Source organism: Canis lupus, chromosome 9 (assembly GCF_048164855.1).
Source record: "Canis lupus baileyi chromosome 9, mCanLup2.hap1, whole genome shotgun sequence".
Taxonomy (NCBI): Eukaryota; Metazoa; Chordata; class Mammalia; order Carnivora; family Canidae; genus Canis; species Canis lupus.
The window spans coordinates 13,239,810-13,261,123 of NC_132846.1; the positions used below are offsets into that span (position 1 = coordinate 13,239,810).

Consider the following 21,314-nt stretch of genomic DNA (forward strand, 5'->3'; position numbering starts at 1 on the left):
TTTTGGGGGGAAGGACAAAGTCATAGTTTTTCATCCTGCACTTTCATTTTCTGATCACAGTGTTTTAGAAGAATCTGGGCTTTACTTATTCACCAGGCTTTCAATAGAGAATCACATTAATCCTTTTAAGCTCCTTATTCTAATGATTTATTTTGTTGAAAACCATAGTGATCCTCCTTTGAATTTTAATGATTGCTGGCTATTCAAAGATTCATTGTTTTGACTTCCTGTCCTTACCTTTGTTTCCTACATGTCTGTGGGGAACACCTGTCTAATACTGGATCTGCCCCTGGTTCTCACTGGCTTACCAGAGTCACTCAAGCCTATCTCTGAGTGTTAAGCTGAAATGCTGGCTACTCATCCATGACAATAAATGTAGGATATATGTTCACAGAGATAGGCAGATAGACAGCAGAGGGACAAATAAATAAATGATTGAGTCATTTCCCAGTGAAAATAGTATTTCAGATTTGATAATAAATTGTGATCATTGTAAAGAAATTAGTTAAATTAGTATTCATAATCGTAAATGTATTTAGGACACAACATCTGTGAAAATCTAGTTGATGAAAAAGTGGTTTGAATTTTTGAGGGGGCTATTCTGATCCCCCATTCTGGACCATACAACTTTCACAAGGCCCTGACCCCCCATTTCTCTCTCAGTATGTTAAATATGGCAACGCTCTCTTTCAAGGACATAGTAGTAGTCATTGTGTTCAAGTGCTGTAAATCCTCAAAAAGGGTTAGCAAATGGAAATAGTCACAATATGTCTTGGGTATGAGCATCAGAATAACATGTTATGTTTTCAAAATCTAAGAAATGCTATGTCACAGGCTGGAGTTTCTATTTTGCCCACCGTGTAACCACACAGAGAATTCTTCCCTTCTCTTTTTACAGATATCACCTAGGAACATCACGGGTTTTCAAGAATATATTATTCTAATATGAGATTTTAACAACTACACTGTATTTATGCATAATACATTTTGTGCCTTATCTTCAGGCTTCTGGACTTTGATTCAGAATATCAGGAGCTCTGGGATTGGCTGATTGACATGGAGTCCCTCGTGATGGACAGCCACGACCTGATGATGTCAGAGGAGCAGCAGCAGCATCTTTACAAGGTTAGAGCTACCCTTCTTGCCTTTACCTTGCTGTGGAAGATCTGATTAGCCTGACAAGTCTCTCTCTCTCTCAGGATATCTTTGCGTTCATTGTATGTATCATGGTGTCTATTAGAATTCCCTTCCCTGTCCCCAAACTCATTTCCATCCCTTGTGTGCTGACAGGCTGCACCGACATCATAATTGCAAGAAAGTTCCCTTTATCACATTCTATTTGGTGTAATTCTATAGAAGGACAAAGATTTATCTCCAAGATGAATAGCAATAAATGAAACCGCATTAATAAATAGACTGAAACAAAATGAAGGATAAATGGACTGCTAACATTTAACAAAATGTGTTTTCATTGGAGCACTCAGGTGGATTCTATCCACCCCTCAGATCTTTCCAGAGAAAAAAGAAATTTGCCTTCAGTTTGGCTTGCTACTTCCAGGGTACAGGGCTCATTCAATTTAATGTTTATTAGTGATACATAGAACAGACGTTGTCATATCGAGTCAATACATTTGCGTGTGATTTAAGAAAACTGGCTTGGAACTCATATATTGATTGCAGGCAATCCAGCTAATAACTATCTATATTGTTTTTCCGTGTCTGCTAATTCACCCTTAGCCTAATATGTTTTACCAATTCTCCTTAAATAGTCTTAGAAATTCTTACAAAACAGCTATGTGATTTCAACTGAAAAAATGGTTGCAAGATTCACAGTGTCTGAAAAAGCTGTTGGGGAGGGTAGAGGGACTTTCCACTGAAATATCAGATTGCAGTAAATCTTCCTCATTTAGGCAATTTTTATTGGAGTAATTCTGACAGTTGTCATCCTTGAATTGCTTTGAGCATATGGCATATTTCAAAGAGCAGATTGTGAATCATAAAAAATAAAATTAATAACTAACCACAGAATCAGCAACAGTATAATGACAGGAAACAACTACCCTCTAGCTTTTAAAAATTTCTTATAGAATAAGAAGTACATTCAAGGTCAAATAAAAGTTGTCTTCTTTCTTCCCCATTTTTTTTTAATCAGTTTAAGTTACCTTTCCTAAATATCTTATTTTAACTTTTACCTTCTCTACAGAGAGATCTTTATGTATACTTTTCAAGTGTCTGGTTGACTTTAAGTAGTGTCCCCTGAGAATCATCTTGGTTAAAAGAAGATGTAAGCTCCCCAGGGGGTCAGCAAATGGTGATATTTTATTCCCTAAAGAATTCCGTCCAACATTAATCGAGTTTGTTGACTATTAGCTATTTCCTATATGGGTGGCTGTCCACATTAACAACAGAGCTTATCTTCTGACATAACGTATTGGAGTAAGAGTCCTCACCTAATGTGAATGAAGCTAGGTGATGTCACGTTTCATGTCAGGATCAAGAATTATGTATGAAAAATGTCCATTAATCTTTATTAATTTATTGATACAAAAATATTAATTTTATTCCTAAAAAGCATCAAAATTGAACCAAACAGGAAAAAATAATACAAAAGTTAACTAACCGTAAGCCATTATCTCTGATTTTATTGCACTCATGATGCCAAATAACATTTCTTTTCTTCTTGATGTATTTGCATTTTGCACATAAACCACTATTTTTTTTTCAGTAATAGTGCTATTCTTTGTCAAAATCATATCCATATAATTTACATCACAATTAATAGGAAATCAGTCTTCTTTTTCTTGTGGTTTCCTTATAAGTGCTCTGCCTGAAAATTCCCATTCTGGTATATTGAAGGCCATTATTCCACCCACTTAGTACTTCTGGATTAGAGTATTTGCCCAAACATTTTCCATATTGGGGTTCTTCATTTGTGACTCATGTCCTATCATCATCTTTCTGTTCTGAGGTACTTGACATAGCTAAGTTTACAAAACTGGCACTAACTTTGCATTTGGCTTATAAGCAAAATTAAAGGTTGAGCTACATACAGAGAGCAAATGCTACCAGTCTATAGGGTCTTTCTTTATCCAAGCCCCCATGTTATTCCAGAGTTTTAGAGACCTCCAAAGCAATCCTGAGGACATCACTAAGGAGTCATTTAGAACTTGGAGTGGCTCCAGAATTAGAAAAATTGATGGAGGAAAATTAATTTCAGGTCTTTGTTTCAAATCCTCAGGGATTCTCAGGTTAGGTCAACATTTTCGATGTCCCATTGCTCTGTTGTAATGTGCCTTTTCAGGAATCAACTGAACCTATGACCTGGAGAGGGGGACTTGGAGACTATTGATCATAGAGACCCCTGAGTAATAGTGCTTTTCTGTTGGTCCCCAGGCCTTCCTGGGCTTTCAATACCATTTGAGACTTTAATCTTTAAATTTGTTGGCCCTGAAAGATACCAGTGTTCTATCAGCATTTTTCATCAAGGGCACCACTGACCTTTGAGACAGAATCATTTTTTGTTGGTCAATGGGACTATCCCTTCCACGTGGGGCATTTACGATTCACATTCCCTAGCCACTGTGACAATTCAGTAGGATGCCTAGCCCATTTCATGGCATTCCCAGTCCAGTTCAACCTATGTACATCATTTTCCTTTCTTAAAATGCTTCTATAACACTAAGAAAAATGCCTTGTGCTTGGATTTTATATGTTGTTAAGCAAAACACCTTACATAGCCAATATTGAACGAACAATCATTGTGTTAAAAAATTAAGGATGAGTGCTCATTTAGGTAGCATATGTACTAAAAAATTAAGGGTGAGAATGAAGTTTATGATCGCTGGTATTATCATAAGGAATGAAGGTGAAATCTTTCAGAGAGACCTTCAGCTGAGTGATGGTAAAATCTCAGGAACTGTAGACCAGGACAGAAGCATGATTCCTATTACCATAGAATTCAAAACCTTTTCTCTCCTCTCCCTGGTGGGGGGGCTCTCTGTACTTTATCACTCAGCTCCTTCCCTAGTCATGCCCGGATCCTGAGTCATGACATGCATTATACAGACCTAGGTGGAGCCCCAAAGTCCACATTTGGAAATGTTGGTTTAGAGGAAGTATAATAAAGTGGTAGTCAATGAGTGAAGATTTTTTTTTAGCCTTTTCAACATCAGGTACTATTTGCCTGACTTTACCAATTTATTTTATAATCTCTCTCTGCTAGAAAAATCATCTGGCCTGAACTCCTAGGTATGCTGCTATAGATAAATACCTTCGACTATTCATTCAGCAGACCTCCTGAGTTGGGTACCTATTGTGATATGTTGGTTACCCCAAACCAGCAGAATACCAAAGGGACATCTTAAAGGAAAAGAATTAGGTTTAATTGGCAAAGAATACATTGACACAACCTGATGTAATTTATAATTTAGAACTTTAACATTACAATGAACTACAGAAGAGATTTTCTGTTTAAACCATTTCTTGTTATTTCCAGATTGTTAGGAATTTAAGACCATTTTCTTTCTAATTAATTTTCAACTGCAGGTCTTAAGAGCAACTAGATTCTTACTTAAAAATGATCACTTCCTTAAATATATTTTCTTCCTCGTTTCAAGACAGTGAGCCATATTGCCAGTGTCTTTCCTTCTCCCTTCTTTGGCCTCTACTTGCCCAACTTCGGAGCAGGGACCTTCTATAGCTCTTTTCTAATAAACACTGGCAGTATTGTCAGCCTAGAGAACATAAACGTAGTTCTTTCTTGTTTTTAATTCCTCAATCTGAGAATCACCTCCAAGGAGAATTTGCTCCCACTCTCTCCCTTTCTTTTTCTTCATTCCTCCTACCTTCCTAAGTAGGACAATTTAATTTGTCAAAAGTAACCACCGTGATTTTGAAAGTTCAGCTCCTATTTGGACTGGAGTTACGAAGCCAGAATTCATAATCACAGGGAGCTGTCACTCTGCTGGTCTGCATGTGCATTAACTATTAATGGAGAAATATTTAAAACCCACTTGCAAAGGAAAAGCTCCATTTTTTCATTTCTACAGATCAAAGGTGGCATTATTCTTGGGCTCAGGGAAGCTCAAGACACCTCCCCACCATCCCATGAATTTTATAGACTGAGTGACCTAGAAGCATCACTAAGATGGGAGAAGCTGGAGCTCCGGCTGCTGCTGTGGCTGTCCTACCCTCTGAGACATATGCAGCTGACTCTGGAGTGCTGTGAGGCCGTGCCCTGTCAGGGGCTCCTTACCACACCACAGACCACTGCCCAATCTCTGCCACCTACAAAGCACAGATGACAGAGCTCTTAGTGATCCTGGATTGGTGTGAGGTTCCAGAGTGCAAGGGTTAATTTCCTGGGCCAAATTCAAAAATTGTGATCTGGTGATTATTGTTATACCTGAACAGAGCTGTTTTCAGATAGTGTAAAGCTCATTAAAACACCACATTTATAAATTTGTTCCTGAGAGAAGGCTTAGCTGCTCCTCGTCAAAAAAATATTAGCTTATATGATTTCTAAGGGGTTAAAATAACACAGCTTAAAAATTATGTGACATTCATACTCATTTCAACTGAGACCTTTATACTTTCAAGGAATTTACACTGAAGATTTTATATTTCATTATGAAGGTTAGTTACTGTCATACAGTTCTACTTTAATGGGAAACATGCAAGTGTCTTCTATCTTTCTCTTTTGGCATAAGTATCATATAAATATGGCCTGGGGGCAAAAGGAAAAGAAGTGTTCATTTTGCATGATACAATGCTCACTAAATCGACTAATTACATTTTTTACTCTCTGGATTTGAGGTTGCTTATAAGATTTCACAGGAAAAATTTAAAAATATTTTTAATACATAAATACAAATCAGACTAGTCTCTCTCAGTGAGAAGAGTTAATATGTAGGCATATAAACTGTATGGTCCTACGTACTTACTAAAGAACCTAAAATTTCACCTTGGGTTTCCTGGTGGTAAAAGCAAAGAGGGAAATGTGCTCAATTGCCAAATTTACATTTTCCATGAGAAAAAAATTATACTTCCTTTTAAGAAATTAAGTTTATTTTGATACTTAGATATGAAAACACTTTTTATTAGGATTTACATTTTAACATGTAAGGGAGTAGAACAGCATAATAGAAAAATGTCTAACCACAATATTTCTTACAAGCAAGTTTCTAAATATAATACTTATAACAAGTGAATTATTTTTCTCTAACTCTGTTGCCAGGTAACATTACAGATTTTGAGCACAGCTCACATCCAGAGGTGGTTCCTTTCAATGAGAGTTTGACCAGGTGGGATTAATAAGAGAGGACATCAATATTATATATTTGAAAAGAAGAGGTTTTTAGGAAAGAGAGAGAAATATAAGCATTGTAGAGAAAGAAAAACAGTTGAAATTAGTTAATTTACAGCTAACCAAACAAAAATGAGTGATTTAAAACAATTAAAAACAAAAAGAGTAAATTAAAATCATGAGTAGATGAATGAATAAATAAGAAAAATGCTAAAAAACAAATACAAACAAACAGAACTAAAACACTGAAAGAAGAATTGCTTTAGGAAAAAGATAGATAAAAGAAAGGGTTAAATCTTATTTTATTTATTTAAAGATTTATTTATTTATTTATTTATTTATTTATTCATGATAGACAGACAGAGAGAGAGGCAGAGAGGCAGAGACACAGGAGGAGGGAGAAGCAGGCTCCATACCGGGAGTCCGACGTGGGACTCGATCCTGGGACTCCAGGATTGTGCCCTGGGCCAAAGGCAGGCACTAAGCCGCTGAGCCAACCAGGGATCCCCAAAAGGGATAAATTTTAAAGGAGAAAATATTACTTAGAGAATTTGAGTGTGTATAAGACAAGCATTATGACTTTTTAAAAGAAACACGTATGGAATAAGATTAGAAATTCTGGAGAAGGGGATCCCTGAGTGGCTCAACGGTTTAGCGCCTGCCTTTGGCCCAGGGCGTGATCCTGGAGTCCTGGGATCGAGTCCCACGTCAGGCTCCCTGCATGGCCCTTAACCGGTTAAGGGTCTGACTCTTGATTTCAGCTCAGGTCATGATTTCAGGGTCCTGGGGTCAAGCCTATGTCAGGCTCTCTGCTCAGCAGAGAGTCTGCTTGAGGATTTCTTTCTTTCTCCCTCTGCCCCTCTCCATTTGTATTCTTTCTGTCTCTGTCTCTGGTTTTCAAATAAATAAATCTTTAAAAAAATTAAATTCTGTTAATCAGGCCTTCGGTTGGAATTTCAGTACCAAAAATGAAGCAAATTACTAGTTATTGAAGCAGTCAAGGTAAAAATGTACTAGATATATCAGGCATAAGAACCTAATGATAATTTTTTTTACCTCTTTCTCAGTAGATTAATTGTAGAGCTTAATTGTATGTTAGATTAAAACTCCATTAAGATAAGAAGAATATGCTTAAAATCATTATAATATTTCAAATAACATTATCTAGTCATTTTAAAAGTGATCAGAATAGGAAAATCTAGGCTGCCTCCACCGCTATGGAGAAACGAATTTGTTGTTCCATTTTTATTAAAGCTAAAAAGTCCTAGATTAGCTGTCATATTAATGTTTGCTGTGAAGACAAATACACATATTTTTCTTTTCTTTCTTGAAGAGGACAAAACACGTCCTGAAAATGTTTAGAAGAAGTAGATGAATGTGGTTTCTGAACAATATGGGAAGTGCTGTTTTTGCTGGAACTTACAATTCCTATTTGGATCGCTTTTTTAAGAGGGAGAGAGAGATAGAGAAAGGATGTGAAGAGAATAGTATGCCAAGAAATAGTTGGCTCTGTGTGCAGAGGGGCAAGGAAGGGAAGCCCCGCCAGCAGTTTTTGTCTCTGGTGGGTGAGCTGCTGTCCGGAAGGTGCGTTGGCTCTCCGGGCTGCCTCTGCTGCATTGTGCTACTCCCTCTCTCCCTGGCCTGGCCTGCTCTGGCCTAGAGTGGATCAAACAAGCCGTGGGGAAAGTTCCCCTCATTTGCATCACTTCTAGACAGCCCTGTCGTACTCTTTGCTGACAGGAAATCACTGTCTTTGTCACCTTTTCTCAGGGCCCTCCTTTTGGCAGAGATGGGCCATGTGACCACGCTTAATCACAACAACAGGGCTGGCTCAGGACTCAATGACATGTTTTCCTCAGCACTTCAATAAATGGGGTAGAGGAGTCAGGAGGAAATGACTACATTAATTTTAAAGTGAAAAGATAATTAACACTTGAAGGACTAATGCTACAACCTATGGAATTATTATTCAAATTGAAGTTAATTTATCAAAAACTTGTGAAAACTATCTCCCCTAATGCAACTGTTTTTAAAAAAAATCAACCTTGAATTGTAAGAGTTGGGCCGTTGGAGGGAGAATGGGAAGAAGGCGGGGAGAGAGGGGCTTTGGACAGAGAGGGAGAGAGAAGGGGGGTGGGGGAGAGAAAGAGGGAAATCATAGCAGGCATAAGCTGTGTTTGAAAAAGCAACTTAAATGGGCTAAAACTTCAACATTTGGGCCTGAAGGCTGGAGCATGTAAAAAGCTTACTTAGATGATATGAATAGGACACTGGCAAACAAAAGCAGCAGTGTGCTCCTAGAAAACTGTGCTTAAAGGAGTTTCCTTGGCAACAGAAATGCAGTTCCAAAAGTAGACAGAACTTTCCTCAGAAAACATACTATTAATAACAACCTTCCGGAACAACTTGGAACAATTTGACGACTTGGCAATAATAATGCCAAGTGTTCTGCAAATTAATCTCACACATAACAGTTATGTTTCCCTTGCCCGTAATTCTGCTGGACCCTACCAAGAACTCCCTGCTTTTCGGTGGCGCGAATGTGAAAAATATTTCTAAATGTTGTCATGGGAAAAGAAAACCAAAAGAAATGCTAGTGGCCGGCAGCGGCCAGTGATTGTATTCAGCCCCTTGGAACCCAGGAGATAATTTAATGAGATGAGTTGATTCCAATTAAAGTGACTATGTCTAGTATCTCGTCCCAACAAACATGCTTCCATGAACAAAACTCATTAAAGGGTTAACAGCCTGAGAACTGCTATGATGTGAAGCACATCTTGAGGCCACTGGTTATATAAATGTAACACTTCACTAAATACGTGCTGGGTGTTATTTTTAAAAGCATCATCATTTCTTGTCAGCCCAGAGAATAAACTAATCTGGGATCTACTTGGCCAATGGGAATCGTTTGAATTCTCCTGAATGCAACACATTTGCCAGCCAAGAAAGGTATAGTGTTCCCCTCCTCTGACCTTTCTTGAATCCTTGGATCTAAAGGTTAAAAGTAATCAATATCTCATTGCACGGCTTGGTTTCAGGGTAATAAGTAATAACCATCATGTTAAAATCCAAATGATTACAGATAGCTCTTAAATGAGTTGACCTGTTTGGAAGCTTTTATTAATTGCAATCAGGATAATCGTTAGAGTTTGCTAATAAAATTTTGGATTAAATTGCAAAAATTCCAGCCTTTAACTTTTGAAAAACGACTTTTGCTTAATTAGATGTGAATATGCAGTGGTCCCTCCTGTGTTAAGTTGAGAGATTTGGCTTTAACCACACGTATTTGGAGATTTCTTTCAGTTTTTATAAAATAAATTAGAGGAACACTTAAACTACTTATAAGAAAGGGTGTTAGGCTCACTACCACCTTTTGCTCCAGAACTGCTCGATACTGTGTGTAGGTTTCGGGTCAGTGAGTCCATGGAAATGTCCCTCACCTACTTTTTAGCATTTCCTATTTTTAAATTACTTATATTTAGAGGCTATATTCATATTTGGGCTGATCTGCTTTGTAGCTAGAAAGAAACATACGATGTGTGATTACACTTCACACGGGATGAACTGGGAGTTATTTATTTTGTTTGAAAAAAAAAAAAAAAAAGGACTACCAAGGTTTAAAGATGAAGACCAAGCATTATCATTGACAAAAGGGTCTTGATGTAAAAAGGATAAATGTTAGGTTTAATGACCATGTAATTACTTCAGGAAGGTATTGGTTATCATAACTATTTCATAACTCCAACACTAAATCATATAACCTACAATATGTTATAACATAGCCAAGTGTATAAGATACGCCATTGAATCCAAATATTGTGTCCTTATGATTATTCTAGTTTTTACAATTTATTAGAATTTCATACATGTATTCCTAAAACAGGTAGGTGGGGCTTAGAAGGGTAGCTAGATAATATTTTAATTATTTCAAAAAAAGTCCTGGTGCTTGCTTTGGCAGCACATATACTAAAATTGGAATGATACAGAGAAGATTATCCAGGCTCCTGTACAAAGATGACACGCAAACTTGTGAAATGTTCTATATTAAAAGAAGAAGGAGAAGAAAAAGTAGTCCTGGTACCTGTTCAGAATATTCTGGAAAATCCTGGGTTGGAAAAGTTCAACCATAGTACTTTCAAAGATCAACTCATTAACTTCCTTTTTTCTTGCCCTTATCTCACTAGCATGTCTAACTTTAAAAAGAGAAGATGTGGGACATCATTTTGAAGTATTAGGAATTCTCCAACCCAACTATTTCCAATATTAAATGTTCATATTGCCTTAAATCCCATCCTTAAGATTCATCTTTGAGGTAAAAAAGAACACACTCTACTGGATAGAGGTATTCTCAGGAGGTAGGGAAATAATACTGAATTAAATGCCAATTTTAACATTTCGTTAAAATTGAAAGGGTACTAGAAAGGGAAGATGGAATCAGTAGAGAGAAGTAATCTAAAAAAGAGACCAAGGACAGATATTATTTATTTCACCATTTGATAAGAAGGGAGATATGTTTGTGTGTGTGTGTGTGTGTATTATGAGAGTAGGATAGAAGGAGAAAAAAAATGAAATTGGTCAGATCTTACTATTTGACTTTGTTAGTGCCGTATGCATATCTTATTTAACACTCATGGTGATCCTGGATTATTTTCCCCATTTCATGAATCTGAGCCTGAAACGCAAGGAGGTTAAATGACTGGCCTAAAAGAACCAGTTTCTCGGGTCAGGCTAGGGTTTGCTGAGATGCCAAACAATCCCCCAATTGCAAAAGTTTAAAGTTACAAAGATTTATTTCTCACAACTACACATCCATCATTGGTTGGCTGTGGGCTCTGCTTGGCATTGTTTTTACTCCAAGACTCAGACTAATGAACCAGCCACCCTCCTTAAATATTCCTTCACTGTGGCAAAGGGAAAGGAGAGTTATGGAGGGTCTCCCTCTTGACATAAAACCTTCTACTTGGAAGGGAAACACATTACTTCCTCTCAAAATCATTGACCACAACTAATTGCGTGGCCCTACCCAATTCCAAAGTGGATGGGGAAATGGATCCCTACTATATGCCTAAAAGGCAGAAAGATAGAAATCGTTGTTGAGCTGTATCAGTAGCTTCCACAAGAAATAAGTAAATAAGTCAGAGTTTGAACCCAATCTGTTTGGCTTTAATGCAGTCTTTCACATGCTACTTGCCTGCTCACTGTTGCCCCGTATCATCTTCTCTACAATCAGAAGAATTCTTGCAAGTGCATTTTCCTCACTTGTACCAGATAGAAAGAACTTCCTATATATTAAATGAAACATCAGCAGAGGAAACATGATGGACTTGGGTATGCTCTTTAGCCCATCATCAGGCTGTTCTGTGAAAACCCCCAAACTTTCCTAAGCACCTCAGCACCCTGGGAGAATGTTGCCATGTGGAACTTCACAGGAACCTCCTATATTTGGTGAGAATCAGGAAAGCTAAGGCTGAAAATATTCAAGTTTTTGGAGAGAGAGATGAACTAAAGGCAGCATTACACTAGGAAGATTCAACCTCATGGATCCTGTTATTGCCACAGGGAGTTACTGGGGAAGGGGTCCCCATGGAGAGGTACTCTAGAGGAATACCGTTTGCAGAAAAACCACTTTCCAGTCCTGTCAAGGAAGCAATTTCAGTTCTCAGAAATAAGGGCATTCCCAAGCATATTTTTAATAATGTTGGCATTTGCGAAGCTCATACATTCTTAAACTAGGCACTTCTGCGACACTCTGTACCTAATGAGGCACACTGGGGTAAGCTAGGAGGGAAGCAGTGGTCTTCCTGCTGAACCCTCACTCATTTACATAAGGCACAAAACAAACATACACACACGTACACACACATGCATGCACACACTCACATACACATTTTCTTTTACTGAAGCCAGGAAAGAGTCAAGCAGGCTAATGCTTCTAGAGATGATTTTAATTTTCTTCTAAACATTTTTAGACCAGAGAGCCTTTCTCTAGAAGGACATCTATACACCTTTGTAACTCCCCTGAACATACTATTTTAGCCACTTTCTTAAGTCATTGATGCTATATGCTCATTGATATCTGCTTAAAAAAAATTGTGATTCGTGATGTTTTTCTTGTCATCTCATTTTATCCATTGAAAACTATAAAGTTTGTGGAAGAGGTCCATGTGTACACATGGTTATACACACACATTTATGTGTGTTCACACAAATAGACACGAAGTATACAAAGTATTAACTCATTTAGTTAAAAAAAATCTTTCATAAGGATTGAATTTAGATGAAACCAGATTTCTTGGGCCAAATATGCTGGTAGTCCCAGGACATTTAAGTCACACATATGGAGATCCCTGGGTGGCTCAGCAGTTTAGTGCCTGCCTTTGGCCCAGGGTGTGATCCTGGGGTCCTGGGATCAAGTCCCATGTCAGGCGCCCTGCATGGAGCCTGTTTCTTCTTCTTCCTGTGTCTCTGCCTCTCTCTCTCTCTGTGTCTCTCATGAATAAATAAATGAAATCTTTTTAAAAATCACACATACGTAAATAACTACACAAACTTCCTTCATACATGCCAAGTTTCAGTTTGGAGCTAATTTTTATGTTATAAGTCTCGGCATATAGGATTTTGCTACCTTCATTATAATAGTTTTACCCTGTCGATATTCATAGGTTGTCTCCCTAAGAGAGCCCTCCTTGAGAATAATTTAGCCATGAGCACTTTGTTATAATTAAATGCATACTTTTTAATAGTGATGATAGATTTGGACTTTTAGACCAAATCTGAAAATGGATAATTAAAATTTTTGTTAGACTCCATACTCCAGGAGGGCAGGGTTCATGTCTGTGTTGTTTATTGCCATATCTCCACTGCCTAGTGTCATACCTGGCACATAATAGAAACTCAATAAATATATATTGAAAAACATTTTTCAAATAGGTTTATTTAATAATCTACTAATTAAATTCTACTGATCCAACCTATGCTATCAATTCTTTACTTCTGCAAGAGAACAATCCTATTTTCATGCCATGGTAATTCAGTCTGAAACTTCATGGCTTCCTCTTATATCGTAAATTCAAACAAAACCAAAAATCTCTCTCCTTTAAAAACTGAAGTGCATTCAGTGCAGTGCTTACTACTCAGAGTACCCAAATTTGGTCAAGTATCAGGGAGAAAGAGAGGGAAAAAAAGAGGGGGGCGAGGAAGGGTTGGATAATGATGCCCATGTCCGAGACAAACAGTACAAAAATGCACAACTAATCACCATAATTCTGTGGCTAGTCTGTAAGCCCTCAAACTGTAATATTGGTTGTTGTATTCTTGATTATGTACACAGTATAATTACTTATACATATAAGGATATGATGTCCCATGCAAATGTAAAATAGAACAATAGATGCAGGTGAATGAACATGGACAGTCGTTAGAAATGCTAGGAATATCAGCACATTTTTTCCTTGTACCATAGTTAATGGGAGAGTTTATTGACATATTTATTGTAGTATATTAGAGTTGACATCAGAGGAGTGTGTATGTCTAAAAAAAATAGTTATGGAGGAAGTAAGCAAAAACAATAAGAGGTAACCCGAGTCCATCGTGATCAGGGTGGATGGATGGATGGAGTCTAAAAGACTGACTCAACTTTCCAAAGCTACAGCTAGCTAATTCAGAATAAGCAACTTAATAAAAAAATAAGTTTTGTGGCTGGAATGTCAGGAGAAATCTAAAATGTAATTTTGAAACTTTCTCCTACTCGTTCATTTAAAAAAAGTTTCTCACTATTCATAGTTTTTAAAAATAATCCTCATATATGGTCCTTTATCTCTTTCACTTAGCCATTAATTGAGAGCTTCATTGGTTTTATGTAATTAATAAAAAGCTAAAAGATGTACCATTTAAATGAGAATTTGATACAGATTAGTGATGAATTCACCATTTGCAAATTCACTATTTGCCCCTATTTATGTCCTTGACATCCATTTGGGTTTTAGTATGTTCCCTTTGAACTTTGTCCTTCCTCCTCTGCTCTCCTCAGCTGGGACATGTTGAGATTTGAAAATATGTGTGAAGTATGTCCCTTTCTCTGTGATTTTTCTCTCTTCTTCCTCAGTCTTCTCTGCCTGCTGATGCTAAAGATCCATTCTGTGAATGGCTGGATTTCTTACAAGCTATGAACAAAAATCCTCATGTTCATTAAAACTTAAGTATAAATGAATCTCTAGAGCTGAGCTAATTGAATTCTTTTTCTACAACATGGGAATATAGCAAAATAACTCAGAGTTGGCTAGCATTTTATAATCCATGTTTTGATGATAGTCTAAGAGGCTCCGTCCGTCCAAGTTTGGGTTAGAAAAAGAAATGAAGTATGGAAACACTGTCAGAAGCCTTTTCTGTTTACAAAAAGATCCAGGGATACCATGAGTAATGCCAGAAATCTCATGTGACAGCCAGCTCTTGTGGGATTTTTTGAGCTCACCAAGTTCAGGAAATAGTTCCAGAAAGCTGATTGGAGTTCAAAGATTTTTTTAAAAAAATTAACTGAAGTGAATAATTGTGTGTTCTGTCCATTGTCCAACACTGCTGCTCAGACCTGTGCTCTGCCGGGGGTGTACATCTCCCCAGGGCTCGGTAATATTGGGCACTCGATAAATACTTTCTGATTTAAATCACCTGCTTAATGAGTGTTTTCTCCTGAATCTTCCAAAGTGAATCTCATAGAGGTTTTGTACAGTTATTTATTTCCACGGGAGGTGAGAATTTTACCTGGAGTTTCAGGACTGCAAGTGACCTCGTAAGGACCTTCATTTCATTTCCTCTCTTTTAAGGATTGTTTTTTATCCATTCCAGATAGGAGAGAATTTGTCCTCCATTAAAGATCTTTCCAGAGGGAATTCCACAGCCTCCCATTAAAATGTTTAACAACTCTCCCTGCCCTGAAAGTCTTCTTATATCTAGTGTAAATCCCTTCTGTTGTTAGGTTTAATTGTCAAATCAGCCAGAATCCATGCTCGGTAATTAAACCCCTTCTTTCTGTTTTCTATATAGTCACATTTCTCAAGCTTTTGCAGGTTTCTTTTCAAGTTAAAAAATCTTTTAAAAGTCCTTTATATCAGTCTTGCCTATACTCTATCTAACTGAAACCACTTCTATCCTCTTTTATAGGAGAAAATATGCTAATATTGAGATGGTACTGGTAAATCCATATAGTTGAGGGGCTTTAACAAGCTCCATGGATTTCTCCATCAGGTTTTTCAACTCTCTCTTATTAACAGTTAATAAAATAGTTCATGGATGGTTTGGAAGAGGAATATGGCCTGTCTGAGATGGTATGACTTACAGCATGTACCAAAAAAAAAAGTTTGAAAAGGATATAAAAATGGGCTAAAAAATCTTCTTCCCATTTAGGGACAGAGCTGCTTCTTCTCCCAGTGGATGCGTAATATATTATTTATGTAAGAGTGAGTGAGCATCATGTTTTTGGCTCACATTCCATTTGGAGCATATACAGTATGACAGTTTCTTTGGCTTATTGTTGTATATATGGCTATCTATTTTTAATACATTGCTTTTGTCTTTTTTCATGCTTGCTTACATCTGTTGTTATGAAAACTGACATAAAGTTTTTAAACATAAAAGAAGTGATGGAGAAAGAGATGGTAAGAGACAAACAACATTTTAAAGGAACGCAAGATGGAGAAACAGGAGCAAAGTCTCCATGGGGAGAACCAAAGCAACCTCTGCAGGATAAATGGGAGGGAGGGTCAGAACAGAATTCTGTGGTCACAGAGGAAAAATGATCATGAGACTGCAGAAAGCATTTTTAAGTTAGAAGGAGCATACTGCATTTTCTACCACACTGTTTAAGCTTTTTAAGCTGCAGTTTTCAACCTGTGAAATGGGCATTAACACCCACTTTGAAAGGTTGTCAGGATTCAATCAGTAATGTATGGAAGGGGCTCAACCTTGTGCTTGGTAAATGGCTCAATATATAATACAGAATCAGGGGTTAGCAAGCTATAGCCTGAAGGTCAAATCCAGCCCATAGCCTGTTTTTTAAATAAAGTTTTATTGGAACATAGTGAGGCACATTCATTTATGTATTGTTTGTGGCTGTTTTTGCACTTCAGTAACAGAGTTGAGTAATTTCAACAGTGACCATATGGCCAGCATGCGTAATATATGTGACTCTTGGCAGAAAAAGTTCACCAGTCCTTTGTATAAATAACTATTATAGTTACTCTTTAGTAATATACATTTTTCTACAGACTCGAATTATTTTCCTATTCAATTTTCTATCTTTTGTATTCCAATAATACCTGTTGACTATCATTCTTTTGCCCAAGGTTCAAGTTTTCCTTTTGTAATAACCCAAAGTCGGCCTGTTTCCTTGCTCTTTAACATTAAATGGTTAATTGGTTAATTTCACCACCAGGTGGCCTCCTAGACTCTATTGTGCTAGTGGGACCCAAAGGAAAGCAGAAAATGGATCTAAAATGAGTCTTTCAACTTTGGCTGTGATTCTCCTCTTATTAGCACTTTTCTGATGGCTCTGCTGCTCTGAAATCACTCTATATTTTATATTTGGTCCTGAAACATAAATTCACACTGACCTTTTTAGAAAATGAATTCTAAATCAGAGTTAGAAACAGTTAAAGCAGTAAAAACAAAATAAAAATATTTAAATGCATACTCACACCTACATCAAAGTGATTTTTTTAAAAAAGAAGTTTAGCTATCACATAAAAGGTTTACCATGACACAATATTGTTCTCAGATGTGTACTGGCAGGATTAACTAATCTTGAAGCTTCCACAGGAAAGACAAAGGCCACTGCCACTCAGATCTCCATATGTTAATTTCCCTTGAAGAACATAGGTGGACTTCAGTATCTCAGTTTCTTTATCTTATTTTATTCTCTAGATTCTCTATTTGAATTTTCTTTTATATTATTTTTGAGCTTAGCTGAAGACCATTGTTTGACAAGGAAGATTAGAAAGCTGTGTGATAAAGTGCTGGAGAAGGAGGCTGGATTCTCCTTGGGCAATGACTCTTATCCTCTCAGATTTCATTTTCTTCATCTGTAAAGCTAGGGGGATGGACCAGGTGGTTTAAGGTCCGTTCCAACTTCAATATTCTCTGACTGGTGAAAAATCAAAGATTATCCCAAGGAGTAATTGACTTGACTATTAACAACCTGGCAAAACCAGAATTTTAGTAACTCAATTTCAAAGGCTAAGGAAACAAACTCATGAGTAAATATAATTTTTTTGGCAAATTACCATTAAAAAGCATATAGTTGTTAAATGCCACCTTGTTTTTAGTTCATTTCAGGTGGTAATCATAAATGCACATTTTAAAAGCCCTCTTAGGCTGTTTTCTTTACATTTTATTTTTATTCAGTGGTCGATAACTAGTTGGATTCTAGAACAGTGTCTTGCTAAATCTGTCATGGAAGTTTAGCTTTCTCTTTGACGTCTTATTTTCTACACATTTCAATTTTCCTAACTTTTTGGGGGGGCAGAATGATCAAGTCCTCCTCAAATTTCTTTGCAGCATAGAACAGATATATTCACTTATATTTCCATTGAAAATGCATCATTCTATATGAAGGTAACCTGTTCTTACCTTCTGGTTAAATAGCTATATGCACATCACTGGTTTGTATTTGATTTGTCACATTGGATGTCATGGCAAACACTGATGAAGGCATTTAGCTGTCTATGAGGAAAGGACCAGAATTGTCCCTAGGGCATTTTGGTAAAGAACAGGCTCACGTTTGAATTCAGAGTTACCCTGAGAGACCTAGTGACAGGCAATTTCTCTAATTCCAAATTCCCTACTGGGGCTACTTCTCTGGAGAGCTATCCGGTTAAAGGCAGATTCATACTTGCTTGGGGAAAAATTGATTACAACTTTTTCCCACTTTGCAAACTGCACTAATTAGTATCAAGCTCAACTAATAATTTATGAAATTTGCATTGCCTTCTGTTTGCCTAAGCACAAACATTTCTTCTTTTTTTAATATGTATTTTTAAATATATATTCATGTGTGTCATGTTCATGTCTAATACATATTAGGAATTAACAGTCTTATAATTTCACCTTTACTTTAAAAGTAAGGAAAAGTAAGAAATGATGCTGTCTGGTATGAGTGACTGTGTAGATGAGGTGCTAAGCATCTGTTAGGGATTATTCTATGCTCTGAAAACTGACATAAAAGGAAGGGTATCATTTTCCTCAAGTAATTTATGACCTATTTGGAAAAGCAAAACAAACAAATAAAAAAGAAATAATAGCAAAGATAGCAAATATGAGTGGTACAAAAGAAGAGTAAGCTTTGGTCCTCTTAGAATGTCTTCATAAGAAGAAATATTTGAACTGAGCCTTTCTGGATAGAATTTAAGTAAGTGGAATGGAGTTAAGTACATTGTAGAACAATGTAACATGGAGGAAGAAACCTTCAGATCTAGGAGTTAGTTTGACGCATGACTAGGACTTTACCCAAATCAGGAAGATACATTGGGGAAGAGGAGCAAACCAGGGGCACATAATAATGGCTTTCAACCGTGTGGTCAAAGTCAACAGAAGCCAAGATTGTTTTCTATTGAACATTGAATCCTAGATTCCATGTTTCATGTAGTGAAGGGAAATTATATACATAAATATACAAACTAATGGCATTAAAGAGATGAGAAAAGTTGTGCCAAAGGTCACATTTTCTTAGCAGGCAACATTTGGATCAAGTTTGAACAAACACTTCTATACAGTGCTTATTATGTAACAGGAGTTGTTCTAGGATCTTTGCGTATATTAGCGCCTTCAATCCTCACAGCAAACTTGTGAAAAAAGTATTAATATTATCCCTAGATGAGCAACTAAGGCACATGGAGTTGCACAGCTTTGCACAAAGTTTAAAAAATGGACAATCTGATTCCAGGCGTATATTTTATTCTCATTTATTTATTTATTTTTGCCAAACTCCTTGAATCTCATTGATTCACAAATTAAAATGCTTGGCATGGGTCCTTTTCTGTCACCATGTTTACAGAACCTAGTGATCAAACGGTTATGTGTGTAGGTTTTGAGAAGTAGTATTACTAGGTAATACCAGCATATTCCCTCCTCCCTTCATTAAGGGTAGAGAAAAATAGTAACACTTTGTTGGTATATTTTCTAAAAGATGAAGACTATATATACATAGTTAATATATATGTATTATATATAAACATACATATATACTATGTATTATATGTAAATATTGTTTACCTCTTCAATGACTCCATTCCAAAGTGACCTACCTATTTTTTTTCCTAAGGTGGGCAGTATTACAGTACATTATGTCTAAGATAATAAAAATGAATGAGAAATATGCAGTCTTGAAATAGGTAGCAAACCACATTATCTTATTGTAAGTCACATGTATTAAGAACAAAGACTGTTTTAAAATGGCACATTTTACAGAGATCTGAAATTTCATACAAGATCTATTTATTTCTTAAAATGTTTGTGGTGAGTATATTATTGTCTTTGTTTTACAGATGTGATAACCAAGAGAATAAGAAATAACTTCCCTCAATAGAGCAAGCTACCAAAGGGAGAAGTAACAGCCGCAGAGAAAATGGTGCCCAGTGAAGGGGCGCCTTATTGATGTGCTCAGAGAAAATCTTCAAAATCACAAGTTTTAGTACCTATTTCTTTTTGAGAAGTTATCCATTGTTATGGCATAAGCTTCACTATGTGGCCACATCCTTGTACTTTTGGGGTTTTTTGTTTCAACCTCCACTTACTGAATTTTTGCAGCCCTTATGCAAATTTTTAAGTCATCAGTATTATATTCTTTCATCTGATAATTTCAAGGGAACCATTCACTGAAAACTTTCTCTCTGGCTGTGATTTCCTTCCTCTTCCGCAACATTATCTATTTTTATGTAGTTTTTATGATTTATTCTCTGTGGACTAGTTATTGTTTCCCCTATCTGGTGAGACCTTTGTAATTTCCCATATTTGCTTATTACTTTCTCTCCATTCATCTGTGTATTTCTTTGATTTTGTTCTCTAAATCTTTACTCCTTCCTTTCTCTCACTTTTATCACTCTTGGGATTGAACACACACACACACATACACACACACACACACACTGTGTTTCACTTTAATGGAGCTATTCTAATAAACATCCTTGAATGTTTAAGGCAGACTCCCTTACATAGCTGGGAAAATGCTCAAAAGCAGTTATCATAACCAACATTTGCTCTTTATAGTCTTAGTTTATGCTCATAAATTTTCACCTGTACCCTTGAGCTTCTTTAAACTGTAAGCCATCATTCTTTTGAACAATAGGCATGGCTACCAGTGAGAGTCTGTCTGCCTTTTTAGCCTCAACTTCATGCTACTAAAAATTTGTGGAATTTTGAAGGATGAACCTACAGCAAAATGAATCTGGCCATAGAAGTTCCAAGGGTGTTTTGACCACTCCAAAGTCACTTTGAACGGCATTCTTGACCTTCTTTATTTACATTATACATACTGCCAGGGCCTACCAATTTTCTCAGAATTTGGGACTGTATCTAAAGATGCATTTTAAAGAATGACAGCATGACCTAGCAAGCTAAGCTGAAATTCCTCCTGAAAGTTCTGTTTCTGGGTTTTAACAATATCTTACTGACCTTGGGCAAGTCACTTAACTTCTATGTATCAATTTCTAATCTATAAGACAGATGTGATATTACTGACTTTCCCCGTGGGCTTGCCATAGGAGAACAAAAAAGAAAACAATCCATTGAAATGATGGTCACACTTTCTGATGCTGGAGCAACAAATAGTACTTAAAGCCTGAAATCTCTAAAATTTATTTTCTTAAGATCTCTTTCTAGTAAATATGGACATGTACCCCAAAGAAACAAACAAACAGAAAATAGGCTAGAACAGAAAGTTTTTAAATCTATAGCAGATTGGTGTTGGAACTGGATACTTGACCCACCTCTTACATCTGGGTCAAATATTATTGCCACTGGAAAA

The 21,314-nt window shown here is 36.7% G+C and overlaps 1 protein-coding gene and 1 non-coding gene across 12 annotated transcripts in view; both read left to right on the plus strand.

Annotated features, from left to right (window-relative positions):
* AKAP6 (A-kinase anchoring protein 6) overlaps positions 1–21,314 on the plus strand; it is a 568,763-nt gene that overhangs the window by 448,532 nt on the left and 98,917 nt on the right. For all 11 annotated transcript variants that reach the window (XM_072838209.1, XM_072838213.1, XM_072838216.1 and 8 more), the window contains one exon: positions 1,005–1,125. In XM_072838209.1, coding sequence (XP_072694310.1) covers positions 1,005–1,125 — 121 coding nt within the window. The remainder of the gene's footprint in view (positions 1–1,004; positions 1,126–21,314) is intronic.
* On the plus strand, positions 10,247–10,353 carry LOC140640687 (U6 spliceosomal RNA). Its single transcript, XR_012037331.1, has one exon. It is a non-coding gene; the product is annotated as a U6 spliceosomal RNA (small nuclear RNA).